Source organism: Typopeltis vanoorti, chromosome 11 (assembly GCF_054136105.1).
Source record: "Typopeltis vanoorti isolate ZY-2024b chromosome 11, IOZ_Tvanoo_1.0, whole genome shotgun sequence".
Taxonomy (NCBI): Eukaryota; Metazoa; Arthropoda; class Arachnida; order Uropygi; family Thelyphonidae; genus Typopeltis; species Typopeltis vanoorti.
The window spans coordinates 126,462,296-126,481,321 of record NC_143559.1 but is presented as its reverse complement, the minus strand read 5'-3'; the positions used below and the strand labels follow the sequence as shown (position 1 = coordinate 126,481,321).

Here is a 19,026-nt window from a genome sequence, read left to right as displayed (position 1 = left end):
AAGCTAGTGGGATTGAATGCGATGGGTATAGTGTGTTCAGGAGTGACAGGGTGAATAAAAAGGGGGGGAGGAGTGTTATTGATGATAGCTGATGAGTTGCAGCCAAGGAGTATAGAAGTTGAACTGCAGGATAGAGAAACGAGCACATTTGAGGCTGTTTGGTTTGCGATGGAATCTAGCAGAACAAAATATACAATTGAGTGCTGCTATAGACCAGGTGATGGAATAGATGGTGGGGATAGTATGCATAGGCAAATAGAAGAAATGAGTGGAAGGAGGGTAATTATTATGGGTGATTTCAATTATGATAACATTGACTGGAAAGAGGAGAGGGCACATGGGAGGAAGGAATTGGATTTTATGCAGTTATTAAGGGACAACTATCTGCAGCAGCAGCATGTAGTGGAAAATACCAGGGGGAAGAGAGTGCTTGACATAGTAATTGCAACTGAGAATGTGCTGTAACGAACATGACCATGTTGTCACCAATTGAGAGTGACCATAAGGTCATGACTTGGGAGGTGACTAAAGGAGTGGAATTTTCAATTAAGAAAGGGTACATGTAGAATTACCGGGCTGGTAAGTATGACAAGCTTAGGTGTCGTGACGACTCCTTTCTGTCGTGTTCTAAATCTATCTAGTTTCAAGTCACTTTTATGAATAATACAACTAATTACGAAATGATCACCGATCCAAAAGTAGGGAAATTTATATTTATACTGCGCCACCCTATTCTTAGATTAGTCTATATAAATAGTAGGATCAGTTCTAAATTACGTTAACAGTCATCTCATTAGGCCGAATCATCTATTATCATTTTTACTTGGGGTTCCTGCAAGATTCGAATATTTATGAACGGTGCAATAATAAGGAATTCAGGCAAACACGATATTTAGATCAACAAAATAAAACATTTAATATATGATATGGTTAACAAATACAAGAACTCTATTTTAAAATGGAACTATACAATTAACTTAACACTTCTTCTTAGGTCACTGATGCTAATTCAATGTTCTAACTTTCATATACTATTCACAGTCTCAAAAACACAAATCTTCTTATCTCAAGTTAATATAACAATTTCACATTTTTACTCAGTCCTCACAAATCTATCAGCTCAATGTTTATATTCACAGCAGGCAATGAACTACGTAAGCTATATTCCAAGCAAATATATTTTCGGACTTTGAGCATCGGAGATATATTACAGTTAATGCTAGAATAGAGAAACTTATACAACTACTCTTACCAGACAAATTCTTCAATACATCAAATTATTGAGAGAGCACTTATGTATTAACTTAATTAACATTAGCGGAACACACATAACAAATATTCTCCATAGTTTAAACTGTATTACTGTAAGTCGCACTTCACTATTCCAAACAACAGTAATTAGGTGCTAATATCTTTTCCTGTTCACTTTTCTCCAAGTAATCAATATAACCTTTTCCTAGGGCAACATAGAATTTAATCGTAATCCAGATTAACTGGAACTAATCAGAATTTTCGCATTGACTGTCCAGTTTCCTTTTATCTGACTACAGCATCAACCTTTCTTCATAACAACAGCAGATTTCGCTTATAACATTAAACTTTATGTTTCACTACTTATAGGTTCACTTCCGAACACTATACTCATAAATTTCTGCCCTGAGGATTTTATAATCTTGGTTCTGCAAAACTCTCTCCTCACTCCTTAATAATAATTCTTCTCTCGCTTCCTATCTTATCTATGACCTTCCCTCTTCTTTCCCTTTTCTCTCTAATGACCTTCACTCCCACCTTTCGTTCGAACGCCACGCTCTACTCCACTCGTGGTTGTTTACGCGCGCGTCTCCATGACAACAGACTAAACGTAAACATTTCGCTAATGTAATGTATGGTCTATTATTATTCATGAGTGATTACATAACATTAAATATTTCACAAATAAAAACAACAGAATATTTAAGCTACTTCTTTAACTTTTTGATTACGTATACAGTTAAATATAAATTAACACTTTACGTTACACCATATATATATATTTAGTTATACAAAATTCTAAACATATTATTATTTTATAAACTAATAATAGGTCAGGTTTTGAACAAATTTTTAATTAGTAATTCTTAATTAAAGAATAATAAATAAATTTATATGAGCCATGATTAATATTTAATAAGCAATGTTAAATGTGAATGAAAAATAATAAATTACATAACATAGCTTCATTCACAATTTAACAGCTTGGCTCAGTGCCATGGCATGTAAAACTGCAAGGGCGGGCTGGATGTTGATAGTGCATGGGAGGTGGTTAAGAACTGTTTGCAGGAGGCAATGGTTGACCGTATACCAAGAGTCCGAATAATAAATCAAGTTGGGGTTAAATGGATGAATTACACTATTAAGCTTGAGCTGCAAAAAAAGAAACAATTGTGGAGGGAATTTAAGGAGAAAGGTGACCAGCAGGTGCAGGAACAGTATAAAGCTCAGGCCAGGATGGTAACAAGGGTGGTAAGAAAAGCAAAAGCGGATTACGAAAGAAAATTGGCCATGCAGGCTAAAGAGAATCCCAAACAGTTTTTTCAATATGTTGCAAGTAAAAGGAAAAATGCTCATGGTAGAATGATCTTAAAAAATGCTGAGGGTAGGGAGGTAACCGAATCAGTCGATATAGTGGAATTACTGAGCGAGCACTTTGCAAGAATATATCATCCAGGTGGTGACTTTGCAGGAATGGAAGAACCAACAGCTTATACTGGAATTGTGATGAATGAAGTAGAGGTAACTAGTCTATTACAGAACCTCAATGTCAATACATCTGTGGGATTGTATGGTATACCAGCTCATGTCGTACATGAAGCGGCTAAAGAATTGTCAGTGCCCTTGACCATTTTGTTTAATTTGAGCCTCGGGTCTGGGTCAGTCCCAAGGGGTTGGAAAGAGGGGAAAATAGTTCTGCTGCATAAAGGTGGTTCCAAGGCTGCTGTTGAAAATTACCGGCCAATCAGCATAACAGGAATCATTATCAAGGTCTTGGAGAAAATAGTCAAGAGGAAAATATAAGATTGGATAGAAGAAAATTGGATACTGTATCGGGGACAGCATGGTTTTGTGAAGGGTAGGTCATGCCTCAGTAACTTGCTCACGTATTATAACACAGTGACGGCTGAACTGGATAAGGGTAATGGGTTTACAGTGATTCTACTGGACCTTGCTAATGCCTTTGACAGGATACCACATGGAATTCTAATCAGTGAATTGCAGCATATGGGGATGGATATAGGGTTGGTGAGATGGATAGGAGGGTGGTTGACGGAGAGATATCAGAGAGTGGTTTATTCAGGAGTAGAGTCCACAAGACAGCCTGTGACTAGTGGTGTGCCACAAGGATCTGTTCTTGGACCACTGCTGTTTAATTTGTTCATTAATGATATAGGAAAGGATCTGAGAGGAACAGTTCATTGTTTGCGGATGATGCAAAGTTGGGTAGGGCAATAGTGAATGCAGATGACGTCAAAATTTTGCAAGATGATTTGGATAGATTGGAGATCTGGGCTAAGGAGAATGGATGTCAATTTAATGTGGCAAAATGTAAGGTTATACATTTTGGGGTAAAAAGATTAGCAGCAGTTTACTACATTGGTGGAACTGTACTCCAGGAAATTGATGAGGCACGAGATTTAGGAGTGTTGGTGGATAAGGAGTTGAAGTTTAGGGGGCACATTGCAAAATTAGCCAAATCAGCTCATCAAATCACTTGGTTGCTGAAGAATACATTGACAAACAGAGACAAGCAGGTTATTGTTCCTCTGTATCGAGACTTGATAAGACCCCCATCTCGACTACTGTGCCCAGATTTGGTCACCTAGGTTTCTTCTTGATGGGGAGGAGATGGAGAGGATCCAGAGGCGAGTGACCAAGATGATAGCAGGTCTGTGGAATGAACCTTATAAGAACAGGTTGAGGATTTGTATTGGTTGATAGGTGGAGGAGGGGAGATATGATTGAGACATTCAAATTACTGAAGGGTTTCTATAAAATTAATTCAGAAGATATTTTTGAGAACAGGGCTGGTTGTGGGAGGACTAGGGGACATCCATGGAAACTGGTCAAAAGTGTGGTTAGTAAAGGTGTTAGAGCTGGGTTCTTTACTTTTAGAGTGGTGAGCGAGTGGAATGCGCTCCCGGAGTCTGTGGTGGATGCTGTGACAGTGAATGAGTTTAAGGCGAGGTATGATAGATACTGTATGAATGTTGAATAGTTGTGATGAATATGATTTGGGACCTCCCTCGATGAGTCTAATGACTCCCTGGATTTGCTCGTAATAATAATAATAATAAATAATTTTTGTTGAGGATGATCAAGCAAGCTTACATGCAGGTGTATCTACCTATCTGGTTATTTTTCTGTAGACTTCTAATGTTAATTTGTGTGTGCGCATGTTTTGTCTGTTTTGTTAATGGGTTCAAGGAGAGATACGATAGATTGTGTGGATAGGTCATCTCCTGCGATGAGTCTTCGGACTCCATGAAAGTACCTTATAATAATAATCCTGCAGTGTGGCTTTTGTTGACAAGGTTTCTAGGAATGATAGTTTACCATTTTTTTTTTCCATTTCCAGTGTGAACTTCATTTTTGGATGGCAGTGGTTCACGAATTCTACAAAACCTTTTGGGTATGCTTCCAGATAATAAACACATAATTTACTTATCTCCACTCAATATGTGGTTTTAGGATCTTCTGTAATGTTCTAGGACTTCTTCCTTAAATTTTTCCATTATTTATATTTGTGATGGGAGTTGATAGAGGTGAGCTTATTGCTAAATCATATTTTTTTGTTAGTAAAATCTTCCTTTCCAAGTGAAGAAGGCATGTGATGTCAGGGGAAAATAGATATACAAAAATAACCACTGATTCTTCAACTGAAACATTTGTAAATAATGAAACCACATCTAAATTGGCCAATACAGTCCGAAAATCAATTACAAAGGCACTGTCTCCTTAACAAATTCAGCTATATTAGAGATCAGATCATAATTTTTTTGAATGTGAAGACCAAGTGGGAATCACAATCCATTTCTGAGTAAGTGGAGGAGTCCAACAACCTAGAGGCAGTGTTGGTGTCAATCCACATTATTTCAAATGACTGTGGAATTGCCTTTGTTAGCTTTAAGGATAATGATATTGTAATTATAATGCATACTTCTTAAGGCATTCTTTTCCAATGCTATGTGGTTATTGTTTGGTAGACAACAGTTTAATAAAAAAGGATGTGCTAATTATGTTGAAAGTTTATTTTTCACTTGGTTAGACTATAATAAATTTTGTTTAATCCTTTATCCAAGTGTGAGCAAACAAAGTTAGCGCCTGAAAGTATCTTCAGGACTGGGATAAGGTGGTATAACACTGGGCAACTCATTGCAAACGTGGAGCAAGCTCACAACACTTCTATCTCAGTATTTCGCATAATGCAAAACACATCTCCTTGCAGATATGTATAATGTTATGCATTAAGGGGAGGGCCACTACCCAGACTAGTTTCAACCTTTTTTGAGGTCTCTTCAGTGGGAGCCGGGCCCGAGCGGAGATACCAGGCAGAAGCATTAGCAAGGTCATCTCTACCTATAGGAGTTGCCAAATGGTGTGCCACCTTTTTATTAAATTACTCTGGATTTAGAGAAATATGTTGAAAGTTTATTTTTCACTTGGTTAGATAATAAATTTAGTTTAATCCTTTATCCAAGTGTGAGCAAACAAACGGTGTTGTACCACCTTACCCCAGTCCTGAAGATACTTTCAGGCGCAAACTTTGTTTGCTCACACTTGGATAAAGGATTAAACTAAATTTATTATAGTCTAACCAAGTGAAAAATAAACTTTCAACATCTTTTTCTAAATCCAGAGTAATTTAATAAAAAGGTGGCACACCGTTTGGCAACTCCTATAGGTAGAGATGACCTTGCTAATGCTTCTGCCTGGTATCTCCACTCAGGCCTGGCTCCCACTGAAGAAACCTCAATAAAGGTTGAAACTAGTCTGGGTAGTGGCCCTCCCCTTAATGCATAACATTATACATATCCGCAAGGAGATGTGTTTTGCATTATGGGAGATACTGAGATAGGAGTGTTATGAGCTTGCTCCACCTTTGCAACGAGTTACCTGGTGTTGTACCACCTTACCCCAGTCCTGAAGATACTTTCAGGTGCAAACTTTGTTTGCTCACACTTAGATAAAGGATTAAACTAAATTTATTATGATGTGCTAATTAATCTGTTAATGCCTCTTCATCAGATAAAAACTGTGTGTCTTTTTTGGTACTTGTCAGTTTTTGGAATGTGTCATGGGTAATTGCATAACCAAAGCCTTTGCTCAAATTTGAAGATTCTATTTTATTTCTATATGTTTAGACTGTCGAGAAATGGAAGGTTATATTCTCAGATGAGAGCCATTTCTTTGTCCCCTATGTTTGCAAATTAGCAGCTGAGAAGACTTCTCTTGCCCACCTTCAACAAACTCCTAAACTCTCAACTAAAAAGATATTTTGGGACTGTTTTACAAATAACGGTCTAGGATCAATTGTGCCTATTGATGGTATGATGAAAAGTGACCAATACATAAAATATTGCAGAAAAGAGTGGTCCCACAGATCCAGAAAGACAAAGACCTCATTTTCCAACAGGATCTCGCTCCATGCCACACTTCAAAAAAGGTAAAAGAGTTCCTCAAAAATCACAACATCCAATTGCTTCAGTGGCCAGGTAACTCTCCTGACATTAACCCAATAGAAAATTTGTAGGCCGTAATGAAAAAGAGATTTTGAAAATTAAATTGTGATGCAAAGGACAACTTAATACAATCCATTATAAAAGTATAGTTTCGAGATTCAAAAATGAGAAAAATGTGTTTTGCATTGGTAGAGTCCATCCCTAAGCAAATTAATGAACTTATTAGGAACAGAGGAACACATAAATTATTAAGTTAAGTTGGAGTTTAATTTTTGTACTTATTTTCTTTTGAAATTAATTTTTTTTTTAAAAATGTGAGTGTTTGGATTAATTTGTTTGCTATTGTAGATCTTTTTTAGGTCCTTTTATAGCTGAAGATGCTGGCAGCCAATGAAACAGCAAAACATGTAGAAGTAACATTTAGTTTAAAAATCGATGAGTTTAACTTTATAGTTAATGTTTAAAATTATAAAAGACTAGTTTCAATCAATAAATTTGAATACACTGTATTTCCTGTTAACCAAGTAAATGATGAATAAATTACTGAGCTTTGCATCACAGTGATTGTTATGAAGTGGGGATTACCTTCAAATTGCTCAGAGCTATTATTTGTAAATTTTACTTGGTGATATTACGCTCTTTAGTGGCTGTGCAAAATGTGCGCAAAATATATTTTTGAAACTTAAAATAAAAAACTTTAAAAATGATTTTCTGTCTTCAGGGTAATGTCTCCTAAAGAAAGAGAGAGAGAGAGAGCGACCAGGGAAAAAAATAGTTCTGCTGAACAGTATATTCAGTATTATAATTAATGCTTTGTTTTTAAATGAAAAAGACAATCACATGCATTTATACATATATATGATTGATATTATTTTATGATAAGCCTCATAATGAGTTTAAGAAATCTGTTTTTAAGATGTAGACTTAATTTTAAACAAAAAGTTGCAAGGGTCCAAAGGCGACTGACTAAGGTAGTTTCTAACCTCTGTAATGTATGAGGAAAGAGAGAAGATGTAATTTGCAGAGTTTGGTGGACAGGAGGAAGAGGGGAGATATGATAGAGACCTACAAGAGGGTTGTTATAGAATCAATTCTGGAGAAGTTCTACAGAAAATAGTGAGAGATCGATGGAGAACCAGAGGTCATCCCTGGAAACTGTATAAAGAGGGTGTGAGTAGGGGAGTGAGAAGCAGTTTTTTTTCGTGCAGAGTTGTAAATGAATGGAATACCTTGCCTGAGAGTGTGGTGTCTGCAAGGAGTTTGAGTGTGTTTAAGACATGGTATTATGAGCTGTTTGTGTGTGTGATAAAAGGACCTCCCAGATGAGTCTTTGACTCCATGAGGTCTTGGGGTAATAATAATAATAATAAAATTTAAGATTTTTTTTTTTAGAAGTAAAACCTGATCATGTCATCCTAAAAGATGGGACCGTTATTCCATGTGGATTAGTTGTTTGGTGTGCAGGACTTGCTCCTCAGCCATTTGTGGAAGCATTAAATGTTCCTAAAAATAAGCATGGGCAGGTAATAAGCGATGTGATGTATAAATATTAAAATATATACTAATTCAAATATGTTAAATATTTTAATTACTTGAAATATTTGAAACAGCGTGCCATATATAACTGTACATAAAGGTCTACTTTTTTAACTTTGGTTCATGGATCACACACTGTGTTATGTTTTAAATATGTATATATATATATACATCCTCTGTCCAAAAAAGAAACTGAACTTTTCGAAAATAGAAGAAACTAGTGTGCCACCTGTGGTATTTTTTTGTTGTCGAAAGTGGAAACTTTCATTAGTGTTGTATCAACTGTTTATGACATTTGTTTCATTAGAAGCCAAGCTATAGTGCCAAGAGTGACAGTGCGTTTTGATGAACGGTCAGAAAATGAGGTTCAAACAGAGAGTTGCGATTGACTTTTGTGTTAAACTTGGTAAACGTTTTTACCGAAACGCATCAAATGCTTCAAAAAGCATACAGTGATGAATGCTTATCCCGTACTCAAGTTTACGAGTGGTTTAAGCGATTTCAAAGTGGTCATGAGACGCTTGAGGATGACGAAAAGCCAGGCCATCCAAAAACTGGACTGAGTGAAGTTAACATCCAAAAAAAGTGCATAATTTCATCAAAGAAAAACCCAAAATTGTCCATGAGATTGATTGAAGATCAATTGGAGATTCCAAAATCAACTGTGCACAACATTTTGACCGAGAGTTTGAGCTTTCTTAAATTGAATTCACGATCTATTCTCCACAAGTTGACCGATGACCAAAAAATGTATCGAATTGAACACTTCAAGCACCTCATTTAAACCACTCATAGGGACTCAAACTTCCTTGAAACGATCGTTACTGGTGACGAAACCTGGTGTTTTGAGTATGTGCCTGAAACAAAGTGCCAGTGCTGAGTGGAGACCACCAGAAGAGGGGCATCCGAAAAAAACGTCGCTTTGAGAAGTCAAAAGTAAAGACAGTGCTGATTTGTTTCTACGATTCCAAGGGCATTATCCACAAAGAATTCATTCCACCTGGCCAAACTGTTAATGGTGAGTTTTATCTCGAAGTTTTGAAGCGATTGATAGCGAGAATTCGTAACGTATGGCATGAATATCGTGATGCAGGCAGCTGGTCACTTTTGCACAATAATGCACATCTCATCATTCAAACATTGTGAGACAGTTTTTGAGCAAAAACCAAGTTTGTGTGTTGGATCACTTGCCGTATTCACTTGATTTAGCACCCTGTGACTTCTTTCTCTTCCCCCGACTTCATTTGCCGATGAATGGAAAGTGATACAACACTATTGAAAATGTTCAAGCGGCAATAACCATGACCCTCAACAGTATCCCAAAAACCAATATAAAAAAACTCATTTAACGAATTAATTGACCGTGCCAAACACTGTATCGAAGCTAAAGGAGAGTATATTGATTGAAATAAATAATTTGAATAATTATAATTAGCCTGTGTTTTATTTTCTATCAAAAGTTAATATTCTTTTTGGACAGAGGGTGTATATATATATATATGTGTGTTACTGTAAAAGCCCGAAAATTGGTAAATCCTAGGTTTTACCAGTGAATCCTATGATTTACCATAGTGAAGTGATAAAAGTCCGAAAAATGCTTGTAAACGTTTGCATTTTGGGATTTTACCAAACCATTTCAGTAAATGCCAGCTAGCATTTACCAACACCAATTGGTAAAAGCCTGAGTATAGTGTTGAGTATAGGTGGGTGTGAGCTTTGATCTAGAATCAGTTTGTTATTGTGCTAATATATTTTACATTTTTTTTTTATTTCCTTCATAAAAATGAATGATGTTGTGCTAATGTATTTTACGTTTTTTTTTTTTATTTCCTTCATAAAAATGAAAATACAGTGAATTGTAAGGTTAGGTTAGGAACCTCACCAATTTACCTTGTGCAGAGAAAATTTTTTAAGCATCGAAAAAGAAGTCGGAAAGGAAGAAATAAGTGTACGTGAAATGGTAAAAAAAGCTTTCTTTAGTTGGTGGACAAGGATTCCAAAAATGCATCTTCATGGTACACTTCAAAGAAGTGTACCATGAAGATGTGTTTGTGCAAATCAGCCAATTTACTTTGTAACTCCAAATGTCACAACAGTCAACCTTGCTGTGTCAAATAAGTTTAATTATGTGTAGAGGCTTAAGTGCTGTGAGGACATTATGTTGGAGATTTAATGGATTTTTTACAACACTCAAAAAGAATTAAAATAGAATTTAATACTTCCTATATTTCGTCCTAGTCACTAGGACATCTACGGGGATTACAAAACAATTAATGTAACATGCACACAAAAACTTACAATACCAAGCCCAACCACGTGGGTGACACTAAAGTCCTATCTAGGTGGAGCGCCCTCTAAGGGCAGTAGTAGGTGGCCTGGAATGTAAGGTGGGACCTCTGGTGATGACTGTTTCCCAAATCTTTGGAAGCTTAATGCAACTGTATTTGTTAAGATTTGGTTGGTTTCTGAGAGCTGCTGCTGCTTCTAAGAAAAGTCTCTCTTTCTTGAATTTGCTGTGGTGGAGCATTGTGGTTTTCTTCCATGATACTCTGTGGGTGGTGTCCAAAACATGGTCAGCCAAGCCTGAATGGCCATAGTTGTGTTTAACGATGTACGACTTGTGTTCCTCCAGGCGGATGGATGCTGATCTGCCTGTCTGTCCAAAGTACGCAAGCTTGCAGGAACAGGGTACTTTGTAAACTCCAGGCAGAGAGAGAGGAGGGAGCTGATCTTTCGTAGAACGGATAAGGGTAGCAAGTTTGCGGTAGGGGTTATATGCTGTGTGTAGGTTATACTTTTTTAGTATCTTGGCTATTTTTTCCGAAGTGCCACGGATGTAGGGTATGGTGATGGCATTTTTAAAATCTGGTTGATGAGAGGGACGGGGAATGGGGGAGGAATTGATTTTTTTTTGATAATCAATTCCTCCCCCATTCCCCGTCCCTCTCATCAACCAGATTTTAAAAATGCCATCACCATACCCTACATCCGTGGCACTTCGGAAAAAATAGCCAAGATACTAAAAAAGTATAACCTACACACAGCATATAACCCCTACCGCAAACTTGCTACCCTTATCCGTTCTACAAAAGATCAGCTCCCTCCTCTCTCTCTGCCTGGAGTTTACAAAGTACCCTGTTCCTGTAAGCTTGCGTACTTTGGACAGACAGGCAGATCAGCATCCATCCGCCTGGAGGAACACAAGTCGTACATCGTTAAACACAACTATGGCCATTCAGGCTTCACTGACCATGTTTTGGACACCACCCACAGAGTATCATGGAAGAAAACCACCATGTTCCACCACAGCAAATTCAAGAAAGAAAGACTTTTCTTAGAAGCAGCAGCAGCTCTCAGAAACCAACCAAATCTTAATAAATATGGTTGCATTAAGCTTCCGAAGATTTGGGAAACACTCGTCACCAGAGGTCCCAACTTACATTCCAGGCCACCTACTACCGCCCTTAGAGGGTGCTCCACCTAGATAGGACTTTAGTGTCACCCACGTGGTTGGGCTTAGTATTGTAAGTTTTTGTGTGCATGTTACATTAATTGTTTTGCAATCCCCGTAGATGTCCTAGTGACTAGGACGAAATATAGGAAGTATTAAATTCTATTTTAATTCTTTTTGAGTGTTGTAAAAAATCCATTAAACCTCCAACATAAAGTTTAATAATGATTTGATAATGTTGAAGGAAATTGTGATTAATAAGTTACTTTTATTTCATGAACATTTTCTTATAATACATTAATTAATAATAATAAAATAAAAAAATAAAGCAATTATGTTCCTTTCTTTTAGTGTTGCTTGGGGATCAGCATTCATTTTAGAAATTATGAACTTCACAACCGTGTTATAAATAACTCTTTTAATTTCCCGACATTTCGATCTTCATATTAAGATCATCATCTGGAGTATATACAAGGACAAGCTGAGTTACATTACACACAGTAAGCTAAAGAAATGATGATTTGATCACCGATTATTCTACTGCCATGACCTCTAGTGAAAAAAAAAAATTACAAAGTAATTAATTATTTAGAAACTACATCAAAGCTAAATTCTATTTAAGATCACATGAGAAAAACATTCTTTCTTATAGATAGTCTTCTTTCAGTAACAATTATAAGTTTCAGTAACAAGTGATGTTCTATTTTTAACATTACAATTGTTATTTTAGATTTAGGATTCTGAATTATCTACAGTGCTGTTTATAGTTAACTCTTAGAGAGAAAGGTTCTGTGGGTAGCATGTGTGCCTTCTATGTGCTTGGGATTTTTAGCCCATCATTATTGTTCAGATTTTGGCTGTGACTATTTTAAATGGTTACAGCCAAAACATTGTTAACAAAATTCTCTACAAGACCTCAATGAAAAAACAAAGATAAACCAGACTACAATAAAACTATAACCATTCCTTATATTAAAGGACATCAGATAAAATAAGCAGAATACTACAAAAATAAAGCCTCAAAGCCACTTTTAAACCTCCTGCAAAATTAAAAAGTCTACTCAACTCATCTAAAGACCCACCCCCTCCGCTGGCCCACCCTGGAGTATACCGTATTTATTGCACCTGTAATATACCATATATAGGGGAAACAGGATGCACAATTTCTATCAGACAAAAGAAACATAAACGACACATTAAATATAATAACTATGGTGAAGCTAGCCTTTCTGATCATGCCCTGAACACTTTACATAGAATTGACTGGAAAAGCACCAGTTGTTTACATCACACCAAAACATGGTATGAACGCAAATTTAAGGAAGTCTGTCAGATTCTTATCAACCACCCCAATCTGAACAATAATGATGGTCTAAAAATTCCAAGCATATGGAAGGCACATATTCTACCCATGGAACCTTTTTCTCTAAGAGTTAACTATAAACAGGACTTTGGGATTCTGGATTCTATCCAGAATCCCAAATCTAAAATAACAATTGTAATGTTAAAAATAGGACATTATTGTTACTGAAAGAAGACTATCTATAAGAAAGAATGTTTTTGTCATGTGATCTTAAGTAGAATTTAGCTTTGATGTAGTTTCTAAATAATTAATTTGTAATTTTTTTTTTCACTAGAGGTCATGCCAGTAGAATAACCAGTGATCAAATCATTGTTTCTTTAGCTTACTGTATGTAATGTAACTCAGCTTGTCCTTGTATATTATTATTATTATTATTATTATTATTATTCAGGCCTCCATGGAGCCAAAAGACTCATCGTGTGAGGTCCTTCCTAAGAACATAAAGTCTGTCAAGACTCATCGAGGGGAGGTCCCCCCCCCCTAAGAAACACAAAGTCTATCATACCGCTCCTTAAACTCATTGACCATTCTCGCTCCCACCACTCCATCAGGCAATGCATTCCACAGTTCAACCACCCTCCACACAAAGAAACCCCTCTTGCTCACAGTTTCCTTTCGTAACTTTCAGGGATGGCCTCTTGTCATCACTCCTTCCCGCTGTTCAACCAAGCGAAAGAACTCCCCATTGTCAACCCTGTAAACACCTCTCAACAGTTTAAAAGTCTCAATCATATCACCTCTCCTTCTATCCACCAAACTCTGCAGTCCACATTCCCTCAGCTGATCCTCATAACCAACATTGTACAGTCCTGAAACCATCTTTGTCATCCGTCTTTGTATCCTTTCCATTTTATTTTATATCCTTTCCAGTTAATTTATCCCCTTCAAATCCTGGGGACCAAATCTGAGAACAATAGTCCAAGTGTGGTCTGATCAGAGACTTATACAACGGAATGATAACCCTCTTATCTCTGCAGGTCAGTGTCCTTCTCATAATTGCAGCAATCCTCTGTGTTACCTTCACCACCTTTGCAATATGTCCCCTCAACTTCAGGATTCTATCAATCATCAACCCCAGATCTCTTGTCTCCCCTACTTCCTCCAGTATAACTCCTCCCATATAGTATGCAGCATCCCATCGATGTTTCCCAAACCTCCAGACCTTACATTTTGCTGCATTAAACTGAGACCCCCATTCATTTGCCCATCTATCTAGCTTATTTAAATCCTCTTGCAGGGCTACCACATCTGCACTATTACTAATAATCCTTCACAGCTTCGCATCATCCGCAAACAACTGAATATCCCCTTGCAATCCACTGGCAATGTCATTGATATAAAGGTTGAACAATATAGGTCCTAGTACTGAGCCCTGTGGGACCCCACTTGAAACTCCTTGAAACTGCTCCACCATACACAACTCTCTGATACCTAACAGACAGCCAATCCTGAATCCAGTTGACCAATCTGACATCCAGACCCATGTGCTGCAACTTAAATATCAGCTTATCATGTGGCACCCTGTCAAATGCCTTCATTAAGTCTAAGAAAATTGCAGTATATGCCTTTCCCTCATCTAATGTTCTTGTAACTTTATTATAAAAGGCTAGCATATTGCTAAAATAAGACCGCCCTTTCACAAATCCATGTTGACTCTCACAGATAACATTACCCTCATCTGCCCAATGCTGTATACGGTCCCTCACTACTTTCTCTAATATCTTAACAACTACTGATGACACACAGACTGGCCTATAATTAGACACTTCCAGTCTGTTACCACCCTTATGCAATGGCACTATCTTACCTTCCTTCCATTCCCTGGGCACCTTTGCCGAAGCCAGACTTTCATTGAAAAGCCAGGTTAAAGGCACTGTCAGTTCCCTAGCACATTCTCTCAAAACTCGTGGTGAAATACCATCCAGTCCCACAGCTTTACTGACATCCAGAGTACTCAATATCTGAAACACGCACTCCTCCTGTACCTGTAAACTTCGAACCAGCCCTATCCCTCTAGCATTAAAATTGACTCCTCTAGGATGAAATACTCCAATAAAGTGTTCATTGAACAATTGTTACATTGAACCATTTTTATCCCACAATATCATTCTTCCACAATCATTTCTCCTCCTACTGGCCACATAGCTAAAAAATTCCCTAGGATTTCCTTTGGATCTTAGGACCAATCTCCTCTCATATTCAGTTTCGCTTTCCTTACCACACTAGTCACTCTTCTGGCCTGTGTCTTATATTCTTCATGCATCTTCTCTTCACCTGTCTCCTTATATCTCTTCCATAGCCTCTTTTTCGCATACAATTCCTGTTTAATATTGTTTGTCATCCACTTTACTCCAAATTGTGTCCTCTTCTTCACTCGTGGTATACAACTTACCATTGCTGCTAACAAATATTCTTTCACAATTTCCCATGCACTAATGATTTCCCGGCCTTCCAATTCCTCCCTCCATGAAACTTCCCCAAGTTGATATCTAAGACTATTATAATCACCTGCCTTATAATTCCACATACATTTCCATCTCTTTGATACTCCTGCATGTCTATTCATCTTCCAAGTCAAAACCACATGGTCACTCTCTCCAACTGGTGGGAGAGATGTCATCTCAGTTATTATCAACTCTTCTGATGCTATGACAAAATTCAAAACTCTTGAACCTCTTGTGCCCTCTATTACATGTTGACTAAGACATTTGTCCCTCAAGAATTCTAGAAATTCCATTCCCCTATTGCTACATGCATCTTCCTCTCTCCAATTTATACTACTGTAGTTAAAATCTCCCATAACAATCATTCTTCTTGCACTTGCCAAACTTAGCTGTCTAAACATCTCCTGCTCCCCATCCTCTGTGCTCCTGGGTCTGTAGCAACACCCCACTAAATATCCTGTCTTGCCTACCTCTACCTCACACCATACGCTCTCAAAATCATTTGTCTCACTTCCTTCCAAAGCCTCCACTCTTAGAGGACATAAGTCATCACTTATCATAAGCAGTACCCCACCACCACGCTTTGCCCTCCTATCCTGACGAAAAATGCTATACCCAGCAACTTCTATTCCTGTTGTTATATCCCCTTCTGTCACCCACGTCTCAGCGATCGCAATAATTTTTGGCCAGGCTGATGCCATCTGCGCCACCAATTCTTCTCCCTTATTCTGGATACGCCTGGCTTTAGTATAAAGCATATAAATGCCATTGTTTCTATACCCAGCATTATCCCTTCTAGACTCCACTGGGCTCAGTGTTACCTGACATCGTCTCCATTCTCCCAAGTATCCATTCCCACAAGAGGCCACCCCTGCTATCATCCTCCCTGGGACACACTGACTCGTTCAGAACAGCAATCTCTCCAGATGCCTACGTCTTTTCTCATTCAAATGTAAACGGTCTCTTGCATATAATTCCTCTCTTTCCTCAAACGCACTCCAAGCATCCACATATACCAGTCCTCTCTTGTCACACATTCTCGCTATTATGCCATTCAATATCACCGCTCTTCTGCTCAGCTCATCATTATCATACCTAGGCAACACGCACACTATTTTTCCTCTCTCTGTCTTCTTCCGTACAGTCTCAAGCAAAAATCTCATATCTCTCGCTGCCCGACTTACATTACCACTCAAGTCATTCGTTCCTACCATCACAATCATCTCATCCACCCTTTCACCTCTCTTAATTGCCATAGCCACCCTTTCTATTGTTCCTCCTGGCAAACACTCCTCACGCATCCTATTTTGAACACCACAGAGCATTGAGTCGCAATACATTATACCTCTTACCATTCCCTCTCTCCTATTGTTACCATTCTCTCCTCTTCTTTCATTCCCATAGGTCTCTCTCATTCCCTCTCCTCTACTGCTATTCTCTCTTCTAGCATTCTCATACCTCTCTCCCCTTCTGTTTCCATTCTCTCCTCTTCTAGCACTCCCATACATCTCTCTCATCCCCTCTCTCCTACTGTTTCCATCCTCTCGTCTTCTAGCATTCCCATACCTCTCTCTCTCCTTCCATCTCTCCTACCATTTCCATTCTCTCCTGTCACACTACTTGTCTTCCTACATTCATTCCCCGTTTCTGGAGCAACAAAGTCGGATATCGATATTTCTAATGCACTTATTTCCTCCAACTGCCTGCATTTTGCACACATACGCTCTCCGCTCTCTTTCACAAGCCACATATCTAATTCCTGAGACGCATACATGCCGCAAGTACTGCATGCCACAAAGTCCCTTATGATATTGCTTATTATTGAGTTCTTAAATGGCGGAGGACTTGGCGATATGCCACTTGCAACTGCTGCTGAATCCGCCATCATTCCTTACTGCCGAGTAGCGTAATCTTTAATAATTATTCAGTTAATAAATTCCATTAAATAAATAAGAGAAAAAAAAGTACAAACAATTACAAGCAAAAAAACATTTAACTTCTAAATATAATTAAATAAAATGAAATATAACTAAATACAGTAATGAAAACTTAGCTTCGTTTTGTCTTCCACCATTATGCATTCGATTCTGATGGTAACCAAAATATATTATATCGCGACAGCAACTAACTTCCAAAAAACAACCACTGAAGTACGTTCGTTTTCAGAGAAACAATTTACCATAGTGAGGTGGTAAAAGTCCGAAAAAATGCTTGTAAACGTCTCCATTTTTACTAAACCATTTCGGTAAATGCCAGTAAAATTTACCAGTAAAATCTGGATTTACCACTTTTTGGACTTTTACAGTAACTCACATACCATCCACTGAATTAGAAACCTTTATGCAGATGTACGTAAATGTCACTTGCTTAGCATATATGCAAAATACTTGGTCACATGTCACCAGGCAACTATTTAAGAATGCTGCTGGTCAGTAATTGTCAATAGTATTGATCGCAGTAGGAAACACAAAGGATCTTTCAGAGTTTGATGAAGGGCTTATTGTAAGTGAATGTCTGGCTGGAGATGTGATTTTGAAAATAGCAGAGCTGACTGGTTTCTTAAAAGGTGATATATCCAGGGTGTTTAATCACTAGTATTTTTTCTTCCCAGTGATTTCAGCATGCATAGGAACATACTTGCTTGTGGAAGAAACTATTGCCCTATCTGATAGTCAGTCAATCACCTATCAGTGAAGCAAGAAAGCATATAACAGACTGCATTGTTCAGGCAGCAACAGTTTTCAGTTTCAAAAATGTCATATCAGTTTCCACTCTTTTCAATGCCTTGATGGAACTCATAATGCTAGGCAGCCAAAAAAGATCAACACAGAGTATGAAGTGAGTGTGCTTAGGCCAAAGTACATTATGTGAAACATTGGAGTCAAAAATAATCTTGGATCCAATTTACCTCATCAAAAACTGGTGCAAAAATGTGTGGGATAAAATCCAGAAAATGAAAGGTAGATATAGACACACCATTTGTCTACCTTAGACCATAATGGATGCATTTTTGGTGATCCTAAAGCTATTGCAGACACTTTGAGAGAAAATGTTGGCAAAATCTCAGCAACAGCTTCAAATCCTCCTGAATTTTTAATATTGAAAGAGCAATGAGAGAAATAGTGGCTAAAGTTTTCTGCCAATGGGCTTGAGCTGTATAATTGTTCTGTTTGTTAAGGAGGAACTAAAAAGAGAGCTCTTTTACTGTCTCACCCCAGTGCAGTAGGGCTTGATGATATCTATTATGAAATGATAAAACATCTTCCATCATCTTTCTTGGATCTCCTTCTCTTAATATACAACAGAATACTTCCAGAGGAAGTTTCTTGATTCTTGGCATAAGTCAGTTGTCATTGCCATCTCAGAACCAGGAAAGGATCCAGCACAAGCAAATAATTATCAGCCTATTGCTCTGACCAGCTGCCTTTGTAAGATATTGAAGAAAATGGTTAATGCCAGATTTCTCTGCTATTCAGAAAGTAACATGGCTTTTATAGACAATGTTCAACTTTGAAC

The 19,026-nt window shown here is 37.7% G+C and overlaps 1 protein-coding gene across 3 annotated transcripts in view; it reads left to right on the top strand.

Annotated features, from left to right (window-relative positions):
- The window catches only part of LOC150102032 (uncharacterized), a 160,219-nt gene that overhangs the window by 95,797 nt on the left and 45,396 nt on the right, over positions 1-19,026 (top strand). For all 3 annotated transcript variants that reach the window (XM_090400734.1, XM_090400735.1, XM_090400733.1), the window contains one exon: positions 8,109-8,239. In XM_090400734.1, the coding sequence (XP_090256860.1) occupies positions 8,109-8,239 (131 nt within the window). The remainder of the gene's footprint in view (positions 1-8,108; positions 8,240-19,026) is intronic.